This window comes from Sceloporus occidentalis, unplaced genomic scaffold, assembly GCF_023333645.1.
Source record: "Sceloporus occidentalis isolate IW3139 unplaced genomic scaffold, rSceOcc1.0.p SCAF_1, whole genome shotgun sequence".
Lineage (NCBI taxonomy): Eukaryota > Metazoa > Chordata > Lepidosauria > Squamata > Phrynosomatidae > Sceloporus > Sceloporus occidentalis.
Window position 1 is genome coordinate 308,840,458 of NW_028316981.1, and position 20,826 is coordinate 308,861,283.

The following is a 20,826-nucleotide window of genomic DNA, read 5'->3' on the forward strand; positions in this document are numbered from 1 at the left end:
TTTCTTGACTGTATTCTCCATTCTAAGTAATGACTGAGCCAAGATATGGAAAACTTTGGGACGAGCTCCTATTTAGGAGTGACCTTATCAGTCACCATCTGGTTCCAAGTGTGGTCAGGATCTTGACAAGACCATCAGTGAGTTCTGAGGTTTTAAAGTTTTAGACTTAATTTCAAATTCTGCCCTAGTCACACAACAGGAGTAGGCAAGGTATGGCCATTCAGGTATTGTTAAAGTGCAATTCCCCTCAGCCTAGCCAGCCACCAGTGGTAGCAGTTATACTTTGCCCATCCTTGTAAAATTGCCATAAAAGTTCATTTCTTTCCAAACTTGCACTAAAATGAACCAAAATTGTTATCAATGTTTACTTCCATTGGACTTGCATTTTATTTGCAGTGATTCATTTTTATGACCTTTCTTGCTTCCAGAGGTGGATAGTGTCGGCCAAAGCCACATCCATCTGGCCCAGACACTGAGAGAAGAAGCAAGGAAAATGGAGGATTTCAGGGAGAAGCAAAAGCTCCATCGGAAAAAGGTCAGGAGCAGAGGGGCTTGAAATATTCTCAGTAATTCTTGATTGAAGTCAGGCAGAGTTTGATGGCAGTGGAGGATTGTATTGATTACAATGTCCAAAATCTCACAGTCAGCATGCTGGGGATTCTGGGATCTGCTGCTCACAAAATAACATTTCCAAACTCCTTACGTCACTGATCAGAACAGTCATGATTCTGTAATCTCTTTCACACCACATGATGCAACCATAGCAGTTTGTCTAACCCGGCAGTCAGGCTTCAGTAATTAAAACTCAGTAAACCTTTATTCAGTAACTACACTATAGATCCGGTCGAGAAACATTCATTGTCAGAGCTAAACAGCATTAACATTGCATAATTAAACTGTACACAGTTTCAAACTCAGGACTGGCCCAATTTCCATTTTTTATAATTAAGCACATTTACCCATCTTGTACCCATACTATCTCTTGTTGTTACAGCTAGATTCTTCTCATAGGAACAGCCTTGAACAGGCTTGAATCATGCCTGCTTCCTCTCCATAGATTTATCTCATCACCTGCAGCTGAAATCACCATTTCTCTGCAATAGCTATTTCTACTGTATAACACATCACATAAGCTTCCCAATATTTTATGGCATAGAGCATTTGCACAGTTAAAGTGTACTGAAGACACAGGGCAGTTCCACGCTGCTCAGCTGATACTGCTTTAACTGCCATGGGTGCATCATATGGGTCTTTGGGATTTGCAGTTTAGTTGACTGGGAAATTTTTCCAGTTTAGTTGACTGGGGAATTTGGGGCACAGATCATAATAAAATGTGTACATACTGTGTTTTGATCCATAGGCAATGAAATGTGTAATTGTCACAGAAGTATAGTGGGAGGGTGTTGCTCCTCATAAGAATTCTTCCCCTCAATGAAATTTTCCTTCAGTCCTCAAATGTCTTGCATGACAGTAACTTAAAACTTCAGTTGAGCATTTAGAAATACAGTTTAGACATCCAAAGAGAAGCATATCCTCCAATATTTTACAGGTAAAATCAGGACATATGTAGCCAAGCAACACCAGAGTCTGAGCAAGATGGGGAAAGTTATTAATGAGGAAAAACAGACAACTAGGAGATGTTGCAGCAGTTTGCTTTTGCCTGAGTCTACTGGGAAGGGAAGATTCTTCCCATTCCTCTCTTCTTCTCACTGTTGAGCTAACTGAATACTTTGTCATTTTGAACTCTGTTTGTAGCCACTGAAGCAAGCTGAGAAGAAAGTAGGAAAGTGGGAGGAGGAGGAGGAGGAGAGAGAAACTGGGACTTTTTAAAAGAAGCTGGAAAGGTAGGATGACAGAGGATTAATTGGCCAAATTGGGAAAATTGGAAAAGGGAAGACAAAGTGCCCAAGGCAATCCAAACACAGCAAATAGAAAAGTTTAAGAGTGAATGATTTTCAGTGTCTCATTCCTTGCAATGCAGGAAGTTTAGGGAATGAAGAAAAATTCCTTGTAGGGGATGGATTACTTATTTGGAGGAGGGCTTCATTTCCCCCTCATAACTATACTGCTGTAATATCACCTGCTTTTCTGTGCTGCTAACCATTTGTGCAGTCACAGTGACGCCAAACTCCAAATCCCTTAACTCTCGATTCCCGTCAAGAAGCTGTGTGTTTGTTTGTTTTTACTGACCTGAACTCAGCTGAGGGTTTTGTGAGTTGAAAGGTATGCCAGCAACAGGTTGGTCACATTCCTATTGTAACATAACAGGCCGGAGTTAAATATAAGTCGGTTTACAAGACAGGAACTATAGAAAATCAGGCACATGTATTCCCCAGAAATATGCAGCATGCAGTTTATGGCTGATCTCCTTGTTCATTTCACCTAAACACAAGATCAAATCTGTGATGAATTTTCAAAAAGGCTGGCATATGAGTCTGCTGCAGAAAAACAACAAAGAATTCTGGCCGCTTTGCTTTTTCCAGGATTTGGCTTTTTGAACTGTCCATTTTCGGGAGAGTCTCAGAAAGCTGGATACAAGACCCGGTGTGTTTGCTCTTGCCTGATATAGTTTCAGGTATAACACCAAGTGCACATAGTGGGAGATAAGAGCTTGATTATGAAGCCTGGGTTAAATTGAATGTAGAGAGTACTGATAGTGACAGTTATATTATTTACAATGGCTGTTAATAAAGCACTGTTCTAGGATTGGAGACCAAGTTTCTAATCCCCATCCTGCCATACAAACCCATTGGGTGACCTTGGGCAAGTCACCTGCTTTGGGAGGCTCAGCTCCAAGCAAGGGGAAAGGATGGTGTGCAGATTTCTAGTTCAGCTGGCAGAGCAGCAGCTTGCTACAGTTTGCCAGGCATACTTGATTTCTGGTTACTACTTGAAAAGACTTTCCAAAGGGAACCTATGTGTTTACTTAGCTTCCTCCTTCCCTCTGAGTTATTTTGGCACCAGGACTCACCTTCTACTCTGCTCTGTATCCACCTGACAAGTCAGCTGTTGACTTATAGCAACTCCATGAGTTTTTCCATAGTGTTTTCTTAGACACTGAATAGGCAGAGGTATCATTCCTCTGAAATATAACCCACAGCACCTGGTATGTATGCACTGGCAATCTCCCATCCCTGTTCTAACCAGGGCTGATCCTGCTTAGCTTCCAAGATCAAACAGGATCTGGTACCTTTATGGTATTTAGTAGCATGTAGGCAAGGTTAAATATTCCTTATTCTATCTCCCCAGATAAATGAGAAGGCATAATATTCTCATTTGATCTGGTAACAGCCCACTTGCCCAAGATTTCTGTCTTAATTTCCAGTCTGAAGAGTATGTTGTGTGTTGGTGTGTGTGTTTGAATGACAAGCTGTGAGAAACTGTGGTTTGTACTTAATGTATAACACATAGTGATATCACTGGTGACCATCCCTTAGTATTAGGTTTGGGCCTGCAAACCTCTGGGTCTGGGAAGCAATCCTAACATATTCAGTGCTATTAAATCTGTTTCTTCCTGCATACAAAGAATTCTGTGATATCTTGAGCAGAACCTGGATGACTGAGAACTTTGGCTTTTGTTCAATAAAGCTGACTTTCTAGCGCTCATGGAACTGCAGAGATAAAAGATGAAAACTATCCTTTAGTGGAAAGACTGTTTTCTGCATGGGTTGACCATTCTGGCCTGGTGTAGTTCTTCTGTCATGAACCATAATATATATAGCGGTAGGAGAGTGGAATTACACTGAAAGGGAAGGCGGGATCGATGCGTAATATCTATCCCTCCATCCATCCTCTCTCCTAGCCAAAGAGATCTGTGGGTCAGTCCAACTGTACCACAAACCCTGTCTCTGCTCCTGTGCAATGCCAGGTCTGTAAAGAACAAGACCCACATCTTGTATGATTTGTTGGAGGAAAAGTGTTGTGACCTGGCATGCATTACTGAGACCTGGCTCGGGCCTGAAAGTGAGGCGGTGTGGGCTCTGGCCCTCCCAGCTGGGTTCTCAGTTAAGGACCAGTGCAGGTTAGGTGGGTGGGGGGAGGTGTTGCCTTGATCTACAAGAACACCCTTTCCTTGACCAGGAACCATCTTCGTCAGATGGATTACATTGAGTGTATTTACCTGACCCTGAAGGACAAGGACAGTTTGGGGATTTTGTTAGTCTACCGGCCACCCCGTGCGCTAACAGACTCCCTGGCCGAGCTGACACAGTTGGTCTTGGAACTGGTGCTGGAGTCCCCCAGGCTTCTTGTCCTGGGGGACCTCAACATCCCTTTCGAGGCCAACCATAGTCCAACTGGTGCGGCTCGGGAGTTCATGGCTACCATGACAGCTATGGGCCTGTCCCAATTAGTCTCAGGGCCCACGCATTCGGCTGGTAATACACTTGATGTTCTCTTCTGTACGGATTTGGAGATTCCGTGGGCAGAGGTTACTGATGTCTCTCCCTTGTCATGGACGGACCATTTCCTGGTCGAGGCTAATATCAAGGCTTCTACCCAGATCCCTCCCGGGGGTGGCGGACCTATTCGGATGGTCCACCCTCGAAGGCTGATGGAACCCAAACGGTTCCAAGAAGCCCTAGAGGGGTTTATGGTTGGTACTGATGGCGATTCTGTTGATGCCCTGACTAACATCTGGGATAGTGACCTCTCCAGGGCTATATACAGTATCGCTCCCAAGCATCCTCTCAGACCTGCTTCCAAAAAACGGCCATGGTACATGGAAGATCTTTGGGCCAGGAAGCGGGCTCTGCGATGGCTAGAGTGCAAATAGCGGAGACATCAGCACTTAGCCGATAAGACACTCCTGGACTCTCTTTTGGAGGACTATGGAGTGGCGATAATCACAGTGAAGAATTCGTTCTTTTCTGCACGTATCACGTCCGCGGAGTCGCGTCTGGCAGAGTTGTTCAGGGTAGTGAGAGAGCTTACTCGACTCCCTCCTCCCCTGAACCCTATTTTGGAACCATCTAAAGCCTGCTGCGACGAATTTAACAACTACTTTGCGGATAAAATCTCTCGGATAAGGGCTGATATTGACTCCATTTTTAGTTCAGAATGTAGAGTAGAAGCATCCGGAGCTTCCGTGGACTTGATTAAACTGGATCACTTTGAGTCTGTTTGTACCGAGGATGTGGACAAGATTCTCCGAAGCGTTAGGAAGACGACTTGCTCTCTCGATCCCTGTCCCTCATGGCTGACAGCTCAAGGGGGAATGGTTGTAACTAATATGTTACTCTGTATCAGTAATGCATCTTTCAGGGATGGGCAGTTTCCATCTACTTTGAAGACGGCCATTGTTAAACCTTTGTTGAAAAAGCCCTCCCTTGACCCCATAATTCAGAACAATTATCGGCCTGTCTCGCTGCTGCCATTTTTAGGGAAGGTGATCGAGAGGGCAGTTGCCTTTCAGCTTCAGAGGGTCTTGGATGAGACGGATTATCTGGACCCATTTCAAACCGGCTTCCGGGCGGGCTATGGAGTTGAGACTGCCATGGTCGCCTTAGTTGGTGATCTCTGTCTGGGCATGGACAGGGGGAGCGTGTCCCTGTTAGTGCTCTTGGACATCTCAGCGGCTTTTGATACCATCGACCATGGTATCCTTCTGGGTCGCCTGAGGGAGTTGGGTATCGGGGGCTCTGCTCTGCAGTGGTTCCGTTCCTACCTCTCGGGCAGATCTCAGATGGTGGAGCTGGGGGACTGTCGTTCTGATAGGAGGGCCCTTACATCTGGTGTCCCTCAGGGAGCGATTTTGTCCCCTATGCTATTTAACATTTACATGAAGCCGCTGGGAGAGATCATCCGGAGACACGGGGTGCGGTGTTATCAATACGCTGATGACACCCAAATAGTTTTCTCTGTGTCTCCGACTGATGCAGTAACTAGGGATGGCATCTCTCCTCTTAATGCTTGCTTGGAGTCGGTAATGGGCTGGATGAGGGAAAACAGACTCAGCCTGAATCCAGAGAAAACGGAAGTACTGGTGATAGGCTCTCCTGGCCAGGGTAAGGAAATTGTTCCACCAATCCTAAACGGGGTAACGCTTCCTGTGAAGGACTCTGTTCGCAGCTTGGGGGTGCTCCTGGACTCGTCGCTCCAACTGCTCAGGTGGATGCGACGGTCAGGAGCACCTGTTATCAGCTTCGGCTGATACACTAACTGCGACCCTTTCTTGGCCGGGGGGACCTTGAAACCGTTGTACATGCTCTGGTAACCTCTTGATTAGATTTCTGTAACGCGCTTTACATGGGGCAACCCTTGTACCAGACCCGGAAGCTTCAATTTGTGCAGAATATGGCTGCTAGGCTGGTTACTGGATGTTCCAGAGCCAGCCATATAACACCAGTCCTAAAAGATCTTAATTGGCTGCCTATTCGCTTCCGGGCCAAATACAAGGTGTTGGTTATTACCTATAAAGCCCTAAATGGCTTGGGCCCAGGGTACTTGGAGGACCGCCTCTCCCCATATAATCCGCCCCGCACTCTCAGGTCGGGTGAGAGACATCTTTTAAGAGTTCCAAATGCTAGATATGTTTCATCTCGGAGGGCCTTCTCTGTTGCAGCCCCACAGCTCTGGAACTCCCTCCCCAATGAGCTCCGTACTTCCACCTCCCTTGATATCTTTAAGAAGAACCTGAAAACTTATTTATTCCGCCAGGCTTTCCCCCCGTGAGCCTTGTTGTTATGCTTTTCCCCCTCACAATGTTTTGCTATATTCCATTCTACACAACCACTTGTATGGTTGTTTGTTGTTGTAATTGTTTTTATTGTATTTTGTAATACTGTTGGGGTATGGGACTGTGATGGTTTTACCTGTTTTTATCCTTGTTGTTCACCGCTGTGATCCTTGGAACAGCGGTATAGAAATAAAATTTTATTTATTATTATTATTATAATCCCTTTTCTTAAAATAAAAAAAATTGAAATGTGAATGAATTCAGAATCTCTGTCAGATAGCAAAAGAAACTGTGTGGATATGCAGAAGGCCCTGGGGTTGGCTTGGCTCCCTGTAAGAAAGAAGTACCAATTATCTTGTGTGGAGTGAAGTGGAAGGGAGTCATAGCATTTTCTTGCTTCTTGTGTGTGGTCTTTTATTTTTAGACGTGGAAATCACATTCCTCTCTCCTTTCCTAGCCTTCTGCAAAACTGCACAGGCCTCTAACGCTGGTACTCTTTTCCACAGATGGAACTCATAATGGACGCTATTCATAAAAACCGGAATTTGCAGTATAAGAAAACCCAAGAAGTGAGTTATGCTTCCCATCTGGTTCCCATTTGGTTTTAAAATGTGACACTGTGTCTTGTCCACAACATTTCTATCCCTCTTCCTCTCTCTCATGGTGAAATGGCTTAATAATGTATAGCATTTGCCAGGAATAAAGAAACACATAGAGAAATAACCAAGTTGGATATCTTGTGCAGACAAATGAGATTAGTTTCTTGGGGAGGTCTAATGTTTCCCAGTTTCAAAAAGTGCTTTAGAAGGAGGGAGGGAGGTGGTCTAGCCCACACTCCAGGAGAGTTTACACTCTCATTTTCCATCTGGGAAAGACAACAACAACAACATACAATAGCATTCTTTATTTGCCAACCGAAATGCACAAAATACATGTTGCAAGCTTTTGAAACTCCACTGATTTCTTCATCAGGCAAAGATGTTAAAAATCATGCAAGCAAAGCCTACAGAAAGTGAAATTTGTTGCCTTTCTCCGTAAGACAGGCATGAGAATCAATGTGCTTCCAACTGCCATTTTACTTCATGTCCCAGCAGTTCTGGCTGACATTGCCAATGGTGAGTAATGCTAGGAGTTGCAGTCCAACACCGTCTAGAAAATGATTCCCATTGCTTCCCTGGCATATTACATATCTTTGAAAAGTTATTTTTTGAAGACACCTCTTCCCGCCAGCATCCAATTACAAATTCAGTAAACCAACAAAGTAGACCAGAATTTCCAACTGCATAGACAGTTAAGAGTTTTGGTAAAAAAAGAAAAAACAAAGGCCTTTGGGCCTGCAGATCCCAGAATCCCCTAGCAAGTAGTGATCATGATGGTTGGGTGATTTGGGGAGCCATGGTCCCTAAAAGTAATGTTTCAAGAACTGTACTGGATCTGGATCAGTGCCTATTTCTATTCTACAAAATAGGTGTGAAAGTTTTCCTTTTAAAAAATGAATCATAGAATTTTAGAGTCGAAAGGAATCATATAAGGCCCATCTATACCAACCCCCTGCAGCAATATATATATATATATATATATATATATATATATATGGTTTTTAAAAATGTCTGAAACCTGTTTGACTAGAGGTAACTATTTGTTGTTGCATGCCTCTAAGTTATTTTTGACTTATAGTGACCGTAAGGCAAAGTTTTCATAGATTTTCTTGATGAATTTCTTCAGAGGGGTTTGCCATTGCCACCCTCTGAGGCTGAGAGAATGTGATTTGCCTAAGTGGGTTCTTATGGTCAAGGAAGGAATCAGACCCTATTCTCCAGAGGGGTAGCCCAACACTCAAACCACTACTCCACACTGGCTCTCAGAGGCAACTATAGGGCAAAAGCAATGTGTGGACAGGATGGGAAGTAAAGCTGCTCTCAAACCACTTCCTATTTTCTTAATAGACTTGTGAATTTCTGACTGAAGAGTGAGCCATTTTCAGGATTCCTGCTTTTGCCTAAGATTGTGGGCTGCCATTTCCACTCCTTCCAGTCCCATCCAAGAAACAGAGGAGAAGGCAGAGAGACTGGCAGCTGGTATCAGCCTGCCCTTGGAGGTGGGGTGGGGGACTCCATAACCCCTCAGAAGTGTGTGTTCTCATGTCTCTTCTCATTCTCCACAGTTGGTAGCACTTTCATTTTGCTTCAACTGCTGTGGCTACATCCTGTGCAGTTCTGGGATTTGTAGTTTCATGAAGTATTTAGAATTCTTTGTCAGAAATCTCCAGTGCTAGGGTGGACAGTGCATGGCACGCAGGTCACACGTTGCCTTTCGGACTTGAAAGTAAAGTTCCCAAAACCCCACAACCTCCCATTTATTATTATTATTATTTTTATAACAAATAAACATTTACTTTATTGAAAGCCATTGACAAGAATGTAGCTTAGGTGGAATAGTTCAAACGTCGTATGATTACATTAAGATAACCGTTGCAGGAATTTCACAATTTCCTATTTATAATCTCAAATACACTTTCTTTCCCAGTCAGTATCTTTCTCTCAACTCAATTCCTTTCAGCTCCTTTCAGCTCTCCTAAACTTCTTTTAAACTCCACTCACTCAGTCACTTACTCCTTCCTTTTATATCTACTCCTCCAGTGCAAACCTTCCCTCACAGTCTGCCTGAACTGTGATTGGCTGTCAGGAAACCAAATCTCCAGTGACTCCATCACAGATACTATTTGGTGATTTTATTATTTTTTTAAAATTCTGCCTTTCTAGTGGTTTCTTTTTGTCTGAAAACCAACCACTAACATCTCAAAGTGGCTACAAATGTGGCAGTTTACCTCTCCCACCTCACCCCAATACCTCTCCCCAAAATCCTGGAAAGGAGAAACCCATCAGAATTAGCCAAAATGATGTCTACAAGTGATGTTACATCAATTCCACTGCACTGAAATACAACAGTGTGGTTTGTAGTGTGTGTGTGTGTGTGGGGGGGGGGGGGGAATGTCTCTGCCCCTTTTCCAATGTCTCATCAAACTACAAACCCCAGGATTCCTTAGGTTTTGGCTATGGCATTCAGAGTGATTCAGAGAGAATTGGCAAGATGGAGGAGGGAGCATACATTATTATGACACACCTGGCAATTCTGCCCCTTCCTCTAGCTGTTTGTAGTCCAGCTGGGCATCTTTCTGGTGGCTGTCAGATGGGCAACACAGTGAGTCTTCTCTGGGGTTTAGTCTGCAAATTAAACAATATATCCAACCAGACAAATCTTATCTCCCAAATAAGTATAGCACCTTGGATGCTCCATTAAAATCAGGGTGCATCTCTAGACTGTAGAAACAATGTAGACACTACTTTAGGTGCTGTAACTTCATCCTATGCAATCCTTGGATTGCAATTTTACAAAATTTTTAGATTTCTCTGCCAAAGGGTGCAATACTACAAATCCCAGGATTCTGTAGGATGGAGCCATGGCAGTTAAAATGGTGTCAAACTGTATTATTTCTACAGTCCAGATGCACCCTTAATATGGCTATGTCTTTGAATTCATCCTCCAAACAGTAATTCTGGTTTGAAAAAAAAGCTTCCAGCTAGACAAAGAATAAGAAGGGAAAGGGGGGTGGGGGTGGGTATGCAGCCATGAAATTACAGTGTTATGATTCCACTTTAAATGTCATGGCTGAAGCCTAAGGAATCCTGGGGTTTGTAAAAAAATAAAAAGAGCTTGACTGTCCAAAGCTTTGCCTGCCTCTGCTATGTAGAAATAATATTTATTTATTTATTTATTTATTTAGGTATTTAGGTATTTATATCCCGCCCTTCAGCCCTAAAGGGCGGCTTACAATATTATTTTTAATCAAACAGTTCCCTGCCCTCAGGCTTACAATCTAAAAGATACGAAACAAAAGGAGAAGGGAATGATGCAGGGAAAGGGGATGAGGTCCAGTGGTTCTTCTCTCCCTCTAAGGCCTGGACCAAGGCAGATGGATTGGAGGGAGGGCTCTTCCTTCTTCCAGGCTAGTCCTGATGGAACTGGACTTGCCTGGCGAACTCCCTCTCAGGCCGGTGGATGGCAGTTATGGAGGGCGGAGTTTCCTTCCTTCAGACTTAGTCCTGATGGAGCTGGACTTGCCTGGCGAACTCCCTCTCAGGTCAGCAGATGGCAGTTTGATACTGCTTTAACTGGCATGGTTCCATCCTATGGAATCCTGGCATTTATGGTTTATTGTGGCACCAGACCTCTCTGACAGAGAAGGCTCAATATTTCACAAAACTACACATCCCAGAATTCTATAGTATTGAGCCATGGCAGTTAAAGCGGTGTCAAACTGTATTATTTCTGCAATGCAGAACTGAGGTATGTCTGAATTTAGATGCACACACTTGCTTCTGAGGAAGCAGATTGCATCTATGAAAGCTCATGCTACTAGTTTCATTCTTTCAGTAAATCTTAAAGGTGCTGCAAGATCCCTTTGCATATGGTTATTCCAGACTGAATTCCACCTACTTCTTTTGTGACCTGTTTTGTCTCGATTCCTTTTAGGCAAAGAGGCTTTATGAACAGCGGTGCAGGGACAAAGATGAGGCAGAGCAGGCCGTCCATCGGAGCGCCAACCTGGTCACGGCAAAGCAACAGGAAAAGGTAAGAAAGTGCAAGGGATGACACCAGAGCAGAGCAAAACTGATGTGGATTATTACAAGGAAGGAAGACCAAAGGTGCAGGTGGTGTATTACAACTCTGGTTGCATCTGATTAAGTTTTGGGGGGAGCTGCCAAAAAGCCCACTTAATCTGGAATAATCGATATCTGGTTTTCTCCCAAGTTTTTATTCATACTATAATCAGTAGTGTGAATATTGCATTTTATTCACACACATTGTTGGTAGTGTGTATCCTTTGTGAATAAACCTGAATAGACCTGGGATAAAACACTGCATACCAAAAAGGGATTCCGAATGCATTAGCATCATCAGCTACATTTTTATTTGAATGCTTGCATGTGCGAGTAACCAACTTGCAGAGATGTGCATCAATGTGGTTCCATAGCGTGAACAACAAACCCAAAATGCATGAGTGAGATGATTTTCATCATCACGCTAAAAAAACTACATCTGAATGACCCCCTCAATCGCATAGGAATAGGCAGCCTAGAGCCTCTCAGATGTTCTGGATTACAAGCACCATAATTTCGGATCAGTGATCATGCTGGCTGTATCTAGAGCTAGACAGATACCTGCCAAGGATGCTGTAGCAGGGTTTCCTGTATCAAGCAGACGGTTGGAATCAGTGGTCTATGGTGCCCCTTCTATGGTTCTATGGGATGAATTGCAGTCCAAAACATGAAGGGCCAAAGGTTGCCTACCTTTGGCTGTCCTTGGTGTTGGAGACATTTTAGGAATCATTCAAGATTTAGAGAACACTGAGGCTGTGCCTCTTGCTTTGCCTAAGATCACAGCCTGGGGAAGTGACTCTGTTGATCTGGTTGGCTGGGGGATTCTGGGAACTGTACTCCAAAAAAGTTACTTCCCCAAATTTTGCCCACAATGTTAACTGAAGACCCATCAACCCAACCCTTCTTCAAACAGCCTCCACCCTTCTTGTTCTCTAATACATCTGCTCTTCATTTTGTCTCCCCACCTCACCCCCAGCTGTTTGTCAAGTTGGCTCAAACAAAGACAGCTCTGGAGGATTCAGGTGAGTTCTTCATTGGCCTTCAGGCATGTAGGATTCCCAACTTTCAAACTGGCCTCTGCTCTTATGTTTTTTAAAGAGAAATCTGATCTGCAGATAATAGTGTACTCAGAGCTGCTGAAACTTTTTGGATTACCATTCCCAGCTAGCAATGGACATTTTGAGGGGCATAGTTCTGTATTTATTTATTTTTAAATATGTATTTCCAAAAAAGTGAATTTTCAGAGGTCTGAGTGTCTCTCCACGCCACAGACTGAAACCTATTCTCATTTTTATTTCCTAAATTTTAACATTTCCAAAGGGGTGTACTTTTTTTTTGGACTAATCCTGGGCAGATGAGAAAAAAAAAGTCCCACTTATTGCATTTATAATACACCTCTCCTCCAGAGAGCTTGCAGCAGGGGAAGGTTACATGGTTCCCATGGCATTTTTATCCATACTGTGCCCCTGTGAGTAGACTAGGCTGAAAGGTAATGACCAGACTACAAGGTCATCCAGTAACACCTACTGGGTTATTCTTTTTACCCGCTCCTCTCCTTTCCCCACTCTGAGTCAACTGAATGAGAGCTACTTTTGGACTTTGAATTCAGTTTGCAGCAACTGAAGTAAGCCAAGGGCAAAGTCGGAGGAGAAGAGAAAAATGGGGACATTTTAAAAGTAGTTGAAAAAGTGGGATGACAAAAGATCAATCAGGGCTGTCCCTGACAAACTGGGATAGTTGGAGGGTATGGACAGATAGATGCGTGGAGTTGAGAGTGGGCTGTTTAGGACCAGCCTTTATTTAAGAGTCAGCCCAAAAGATGATATAGGTGCTTGATGCAGAAAATGTAGATGGTGGGCTCTGGTGGTAAAAAACCAAATAAGCAATGGATTATTTACTGCCTTTCACTGTGATAGTTTTCAAAGTAGCTATTTTAGTTTCTTGCAGCATAAAAAGGAGGAAGGAAGAGAGGCAATGAGAGAGCAAGAGGAATATGGTAGCACTTTTAAGACTAACTGGTTTTTACTTCTGCATGAACTTTCATGGATATAAATCCACTTCTTCAGATGCAGTACAGAATGGTATTAAGGTCTCATGTAGAAAGCATATTTACACAGTTGTGAAAGTGGGATAAAATGTAGTAGGATCCAGAAAGATTCAAATCCCTCCCTAACAACCATATGACTATACTTTATACCTGACGCTTTATGGCTTGTATCCATAAAAGTGCATGCAAAAATAAAAACCATTTAGCCTTAACGGTGCCACCACATTCCTTTTTACACTCTCCCTTTCCTTCCTCCTTTTTATGCCCTTCAGTGGTATACTATGTCAAACACCCAAGGTGGTTACTCTGAGGCCTTCATATGTCTACAGTTATTTTTCCAGGGTGTGTTGGGAACTTTACCTTCTATATTTTTCCATGGGGAGTGAATGGCTCTTTTGTTTTTATTCAATTACAGACAGGGTTTATCAGATGAATATTGGTGCTCTCGAGAAGATCAGGGAAGAATGGCAGAATGAACACGTCAAGGCTTGTGAGGTACAAAAATATTCAGTTGCCATGCTGCAAGCAATGAAATGCTGGGACATCCAGTGCTGCTGTTATGTTAGGAATGTTTCCCTAAATGAAGCACTTCTGTGTTCAAATTCTGAACATGGGTTAAAGACATCAAGGCCACTGGATGAATCAACAACAGCTGTATTGCTGACAAGGGGAATACCTTCTCTATCCACCTTGTCTTTTATTTCTTATTTACTGTATTTATTTATTATTTAATGCTTATATCCCACTTCCTAGCCAAAAAGTCCCCAAAGCAGCTTAATAATAATAATGCTATTTAATTTAATTTAAATATATTTTTCCTGCCATTCATCATGGGATTTCAATAAAACAATAAAAAATTCCAGATTAAAACAATAAAAGATCTTAGAATTATAAACTTACTAAACGTGACAACAAGTTAAAAAAGGTACAACAGTTAAAAACCATGCACATGATTATACATGGTAGGGCAATGGCTAATGATACAACTGGACTCAAGCCAAAAGGACATTCAGCTGTTGACCTGCTCAGAGGTGAAAGGAAATTCCAAAGCTGTGCAACTCATATTATAGGAACATGGAATGTGAGAACCATGAATCACAGGGAAGCTAGATGTAGGACTTTTTCATATGGGAAAATCAGGGCTTTCAACAATGATAATCCTGTTCAAAATCATGTGATCTTGATTAAGATTTTCACATGACATCGCGATTAAAGAGCCATTATCCCAGGAATAAACAGACAATAAACAGCAACAAATCAATCACAGGAAAATCCCATAAATTATTTATTGCTGTTTATTGCCTGTTTATTCCTGGGATAATGGCTCTTTAATCGTGGTGTGTGTGAAAATCTTAATTGTGATCTCATGATTTTCACTGGATAATCACTGTTTAAAGCCTCAATTTCCCCTCAATTTTTCCCTTGTGATAAAGTCCATAGTAAAACAAGAAATGGAATGGAGAAACATAGCAGTACTTGGGGTGAGTGAGCTAAAGTAGATGGGGATGGGACATTTTGAGTCGGATGATTACACAGTCATTTACTCAGGAAATGAAAATCTAAGAAGAAATTGGGTGGTATTAATACTGAGGAGAGCCATAGCAATAGCAGTCAGAGAATATAATGCAAAGACAGACTAAATAATAAAGCAGCATTCATGGTTGTGAAAGCTAGACAGTGAAGAAAGCTTGATAGGAAGTAAATCAACTAATTTGAAATGTGGTGCTGGAGAAGAGTTCTGCATGTACCATGGGCTGCTAGAAAGACAAATAAATAGGTCCTAGAGCAAATCAAGCCTGAACTCTTCCTTAAAAGCCAAGATGACTCATTTGTGAGACTGTTGTACTTTGGACATATCATGAGAGGACAACAATGCTTAGGAAGGCAATAGATAAAGAGGAGGACTGCATAGACACGAATCAAGAAAGCCATGGCCCTGAGTCTGCAAGACCAGAGCAGGGCTGAAGATGATAGGGCGTCTTGGAGGTCTGACATGCATAGGGTCACCATAAAGTGAAATCAAGTTGATACGGTTAACAGCAACAAAGTTTGTTTCCACCAAGGAAGAATGCAAGTGTTCAAAACGTTTTGGCGATTTGGAGAAATCAGGAAATTAATTTTTCCATAAATCATTTTCTGAAACTTACTTGGTATGCCCTTTCAACAAAAACTGTGTATATGGTCCTCTACTTCATAGCCTTTTATGCTGGCTATTTTATGCTGCCTGAGTTTGATGCCATTTTATTGTTGTTTTCTGCTGTATTGCTTTCTGTGATTTTTACATATTTTGAATAGAATTGTAAAAAACAAACAAACCCAAAACTGACTGCCTTTATGAAATCACATAGTCATGTTTTGCCTCTGGGTTTAATGTCCGCTTCTCCTTGTTTGCCCTTCAGTTTTTTGAGAATCAAGAATGTGAACGGATCAACTACTTCCGGAATGCCTTATGGGTTCATGTCAACCAGCTTTCTCTGGAGTGTGTGAAGAATGATGAGGTAAGAAAGGAATCAATCAATCACTTTATACCCCTTCTTTTCCCCAATATTGGAATTGCAGGGGGGGGGGGACTACTACTCCTTGAATCTCTTCACCACTATTTTGCAGTTTTAGTTCAAAAATAGAAACTTTTCCAAGTTTTAATGAGGGCATTTGCTGCAGTTTGTTTTATCAGCCTGGGGTAGATAACCTTTTGCTAGTGGAACATGTCATCGTCTTCTTTTTTAAAGACACTTTCACCTTTATTTTCACCAACAAAAGCCAACGAAACAGGAAGATGAATTTTTGTCAGTTTGGTGATGCCACAGCATCACATCTCCTGAGCGCAGCAAGGTTACCTTAGGGTATGGAGGAGAGGTTGTCTGTGAGTGTCTCCAGTTTGGGAAAGAAATGGTTTCAGGAAATGCCAGGTCTTTTTCCTTTACAAACTGATTTTATTTTACTTTGGAGAGCCATATGACATATTTCTCATCACAGAATATTTCCAGGGAGCTCCTGGCATTACTGGAGTCTTTTATTCCTACTTCCCAGGTCAGTGTACAGTAGTACATGTTATTAGCCTATGTTTCTACTGTTTTGGACCTGCAATGATGGCCAAGTAAACACAGCTATTGTTTCCAGGGCAGAGAGTTAAGAGAGATCAGGAGAGGGAAAGAGGAATGTTAACACTAAAACAAAATGTTCTTGATGTTTAACTAGTATGATATGGCTACAAGCACTTTAGCACTTTGACTATAACTCCTGAGCAGTAACAATACAGATTGAGGCTGCTGCCACACTGCAGAATTAATGCAGTTTGACATGACATTACCTGCCTTGGCTCAATGTTATGGAAATCTGGGATTGTAATTTTGTGAGACATTTAGGTTTCTCTGTCAGAGAGTTCTGGTGCCACAACAAACTACAGATCCCAGGATTCCATAGGATGGAGCCATGACAGTTAAAGCGGTGTCAAACTGCATTAATTCTGCAGGGTGGCAGCAGCTCAGTGGAAATTAATGAAAATCAGTTTCTGAAATGTTTCATGAGACTGAATGCAACATGTGATGAATGGAAGAGGCAAAGGGGAAGGAGGCAAGAAATCTGGCATATTTCAAGAGATGAGTGAATACAAACCCATGAATCAATGCAGGTGAAATCAAAACAAAAAGAACTGGAAGGACTTAATACTTTGAAGCATTCTGGTTGAGCCTTGGAAACACATTTCTCTTTCCTCCAAGGGGGTTGGAACACCTAAAGAGGAAAAGTCAGAAACTTATCATAAGGCCTAAGTAAGGTAGAACTATGCCGATGAAGAAATCTGCTTAGACATAAAAAATGTGGTAGGCTGTTAGTGATTTTAAGTTAGGTTAAACATGCCCAGAACATTCTGAGCCGTGTTCTAAAACACTGTGATGCATTCTGCTGATAAAAGATACTGGCCAGAATTGAAGCATAAGATACAAAAAACAAGTGTGACATAAAGAATTTGGAAATTGTGCTTGTTCTTTATTGGGAAGTTTATACAAGTCTCATAGCTTTTCACTGCCCATTTGCTGCTACTGCATGATTTTGTAAAATGTCTATATAACGTTGGTTTAATAAATAATAATAATAATAAAAACTTTATTTATATACCGCCCTTCGAAACATCAGGGCGGTTAACAACAATAAATATCACACATACAATGCAAATTTTAAAACAGTACAGTTAAACAATAATAATAACTTTTGGGGAATGGTCCTTGGGCCCCCAAGCCAGATTTCACCTAGTACTGCATCATTAAATAAACTGTTGAATTCAGTCTACTATAGTGTGCAACTCTACAGCGCTATATAAATAAATAAATAAATAAAAGTGTTGCCAAGAAGCTATTCACACTACACAGTTACAGTGCTGTTATTCCACTTTAACTGCAGTGGTTCCACCATCCTATGGAAACCTAGGGTTTGTAGTTTGGTGAGACACTGGTGTGCTCTGGCTGAGAATCCTCCTCTCCTGAAAATGCAACTCCCAGAATCCTATAGGATAGAATAACGGCAGTTAAAGTGAAGTAAGTGCAATAAATTTATAGGGTGAATGAGCTTCAGGTCAGGACTATTCCAAGCCTGGAGATTTCTCTGCCAAAGCCTGAGACCTAGAGATGATCCCATGGGATGTCACAGGGGGAAAGCCCTAGAGAAATGATCAAGCATAGTACATTAACAATCAAGTGCGCGCGTGCACACACACACACACGCACATGTTTTTCAAGGGAGCACTTTCACCCTGAGATTCCTCCTCCCAAGAAGAGGTTCCAGACCGCAAGTTTCAGGACAAACCTGGAAATCTGGGAAGACTAATGAACAGGAGCTAGTGTGCATAGTGGTTTGAGTGTTGAACTATGACTCTGGACACCAGGGTACAATTCCCAGCTTAGCCATGAAACCCATTGGATGACTTTGGGCAAGTCACGCTCTCTCAGCATCAAGGGAAGGAAATGACAAACCTTCTCTGAACACATCCCAAGAAAACCACATGATAGTTTCTCCTTAGGGTCACCATAACCCGTATTTTCCTTCCTTTGTTTGGGAAGAGTCTCCCTTTGAGGTCAGTGGAACAATTCCTTTTGGTTTTTGCCACTTCTGAAAACAAAATTCTCTTTCCAGAACTATGAGGAGATTCGCAAGAGCCTTGAACAATGCAGTGTCGAGAAGGATATTGAATGTTTTGTGAACTTCCGCAAGACGGGCTCCCTCCCCCCAAGTAAGTAGTCCTAAGTCATGTTTTTGCAGAGAACGGGAAGGTTACTTTTTTATTACAGGAAAGTTACTTTTTTATTATAATACCCACAATTCCCCACAAAGCATGACCAAATTCTAGGATTTTTAGTGCAAAAAGGTAATGTGTCCAGGCTCTGAGTTTGTGAAGCTCACAAAACATGAAATGTGGTTGACTAGGGGTGTGGCCACATTACAAAATTAAATCAGTTCAACACCACTTTAACTGTCATGACTCTGTCCTACAGAATCCTGGAATTTGTTGTTTGGTGAGGGAGGGGAGCTCTCTGACAGACCAAGGACTTTATCATATGGGGAAAAAGACAGGATCGTAGTGGGATACGCCCGTCAATATCGTGCAATAATGCGACGATTATCACTCAACATTACTCAATATTGTGATTATCCTGCAATTATTGCATGAAGAAAGAGGAATTCTAGTGCCGGTTTTTCACTGGATTTTCCAGTGAATAAAAAGCAGTGCTAGAATTGAGCATTAATCTGATATTAACCCTCACGGAAAGTGGACAAAATTGGCTGCTTTTTACTTTGGGGATTTTTCTGATAGTAAAAAGCGGCCGATTTTGCCCACTTTCTGTGTAGTTAATGTCAGATTAATGCTCTATGCCCCAGTGTGTCTGAAAACGATCCCGCTTTTGCGGGATATTCCTGGAATTTAATTCCAGTTTCTGCACAGGATTTGAGCACTTAGCCTCCCATGTGATAAACTCATTAGTTGTTACTCACTGTAAGACATGGATGTAGAATTACTAAACTTTGTAAATAGTGTGACACTTGCTTGGCTTGGATTTCTCCATATGTCACACATAACATCATATGCAATTGTTGTAGCTCCTTTTTGACTCAGTTGTTGGCCAAGGAACAAGCACCTTTTGAAAAGATTTTGGAGCTGATGTTTCAGTTCATTTACCAAACACAAATACTTACAAGATTGCGCCTTTCTTCCTTTTTCTCTGCAGTACCAGTGGTCTATGAAAATTATTATAACTCACAGAAGAATGCAGTGCCGGGAAAAAGTCAAGCTCCAGCACCCGGGAGGTAAGAAGGAAGGCATTGTTGAAACTTAATGGATTACTTATATTTAGCTTGATTATATCTGCTCTGACTTTATATTGCCTTACAATAAGGTCACAATAGGTACAATATATTTGTTCTCCTGGAGTTTGTAATACAGTGGAAAGGAGAAGCCAGGCAGAGTCAGACACGCATCCTAGACTTTAGGAGAGTGGATTTCAGTAAACTTAGAGAAGTATTGAGGGCGATTCCATGGTCAGAAATACTAAAAGATAAAGGAGTTCAGGACGGATGGGACTTTCTCAAAAGGGAGATACTGAAGGCACAATTTCAAACAGTTCCAGTGAGAAAGAAAAATGGGAGGTGTCTCAAGAAACCAGGATGGATGACTAGGGAACTTTCAACTGAGCTAAGTTTGAAACGGAACATGTATAAGAAATGGAAAAAGGGGGAAATCACAAAAAAGGAATTCAAAGAAATAGCAGGCATGTGTAGGGGTAAAGTCAGAAAAGCTAAAGCGCAGAATGAACTCAGGCTTGCTAGAGATGTTAAGACCAATAAAAAGGGCTTTTTTGGATATGTCCGCAGCAAGAGGAAGAAGATGGAAACGGTAGGGCCACTGCGTGGAGAAGATGGCAAAATGCTAACAGGAGATAGAGAAAAGGCAGAATTACTCAACACCTTCTTTGCCTCAGTCTTCTCAGAAAAGGCAAAGGGTGCTCAACCTGAGGATAATGGAACAGAGGACAGAATAGGGGAATTTCAGCACAGAATAAGTAAAGAGATAGTAGAGGAACACCTTGTTAATCTAAATGAATTTAAGTCTCCGGGACCAGATGAACTCCATCCAAGGGTATTAAAAGAACTGGCAAAAGTAATATCGGAGCCATTGGCAATCATATTTGAAAACTCCTGGAGAACAGGAGAGATCCCAGCAGACTGGCGAAGGGCAAACGTTGTCCCCATCTTCAAAAAGGGGAAAAAAGAGGATCCCAACAATTATCATCCAGTTAGTCTGACATCAGTTCTAGGAAAGATTCTGGAGCAGATCATTAAACAGAGAGTCTGTGAACATCTAGAAGGCAATGCCATAATCACAAAAAGTCAGCATGGGTTTCAGAGAAACAAGTCATGCCAGACAAATCTAATCTCTTTCTTTGATAAAATTA

The 20,826-nt window shown here is 42.0% G+C and overlaps 1 protein-coding gene across 4 annotated transcripts in view; it reads left to right on the forward strand.

The window, feature by feature from the left end:
• The window catches only part of LOC149324221 (proline-serine-threonine phosphatase-interacting protein 2-like), a 55,064-nt gene that overhangs the window by 26,520 nt on the left and 7,718 nt on the right, over positions 1-20,826 (forward strand). For all 4 annotated transcript variants that reach the window (XM_089497826.1, XM_089497818.1, XM_089497840.1 and 1 more), the window contains 8 exons: positions 429-535; positions 7,183-7,245; positions 11,210-11,308; positions 12,314-12,359; positions 13,800-13,879; positions 15,784-15,882; positions 18,512-18,608; positions 19,603-19,681. In XM_089497826.1, the coding sequence (XP_089353952.1) occupies positions 429-535; positions 7,183-7,245; positions 11,210-11,308; positions 12,314-12,359; positions 13,800-13,879; positions 15,784-15,882; positions 18,512-18,608; positions 19,603-19,681 (670 nt within the window). The remainder of the gene's footprint in view (positions 1-428; positions 536-7,182; positions 7,246-11,209; positions 11,309-12,313; positions 12,360-13,799; positions 13,880-15,783; positions 15,883-18,511; positions 18,609-19,602; positions 19,682-20,826) is intronic.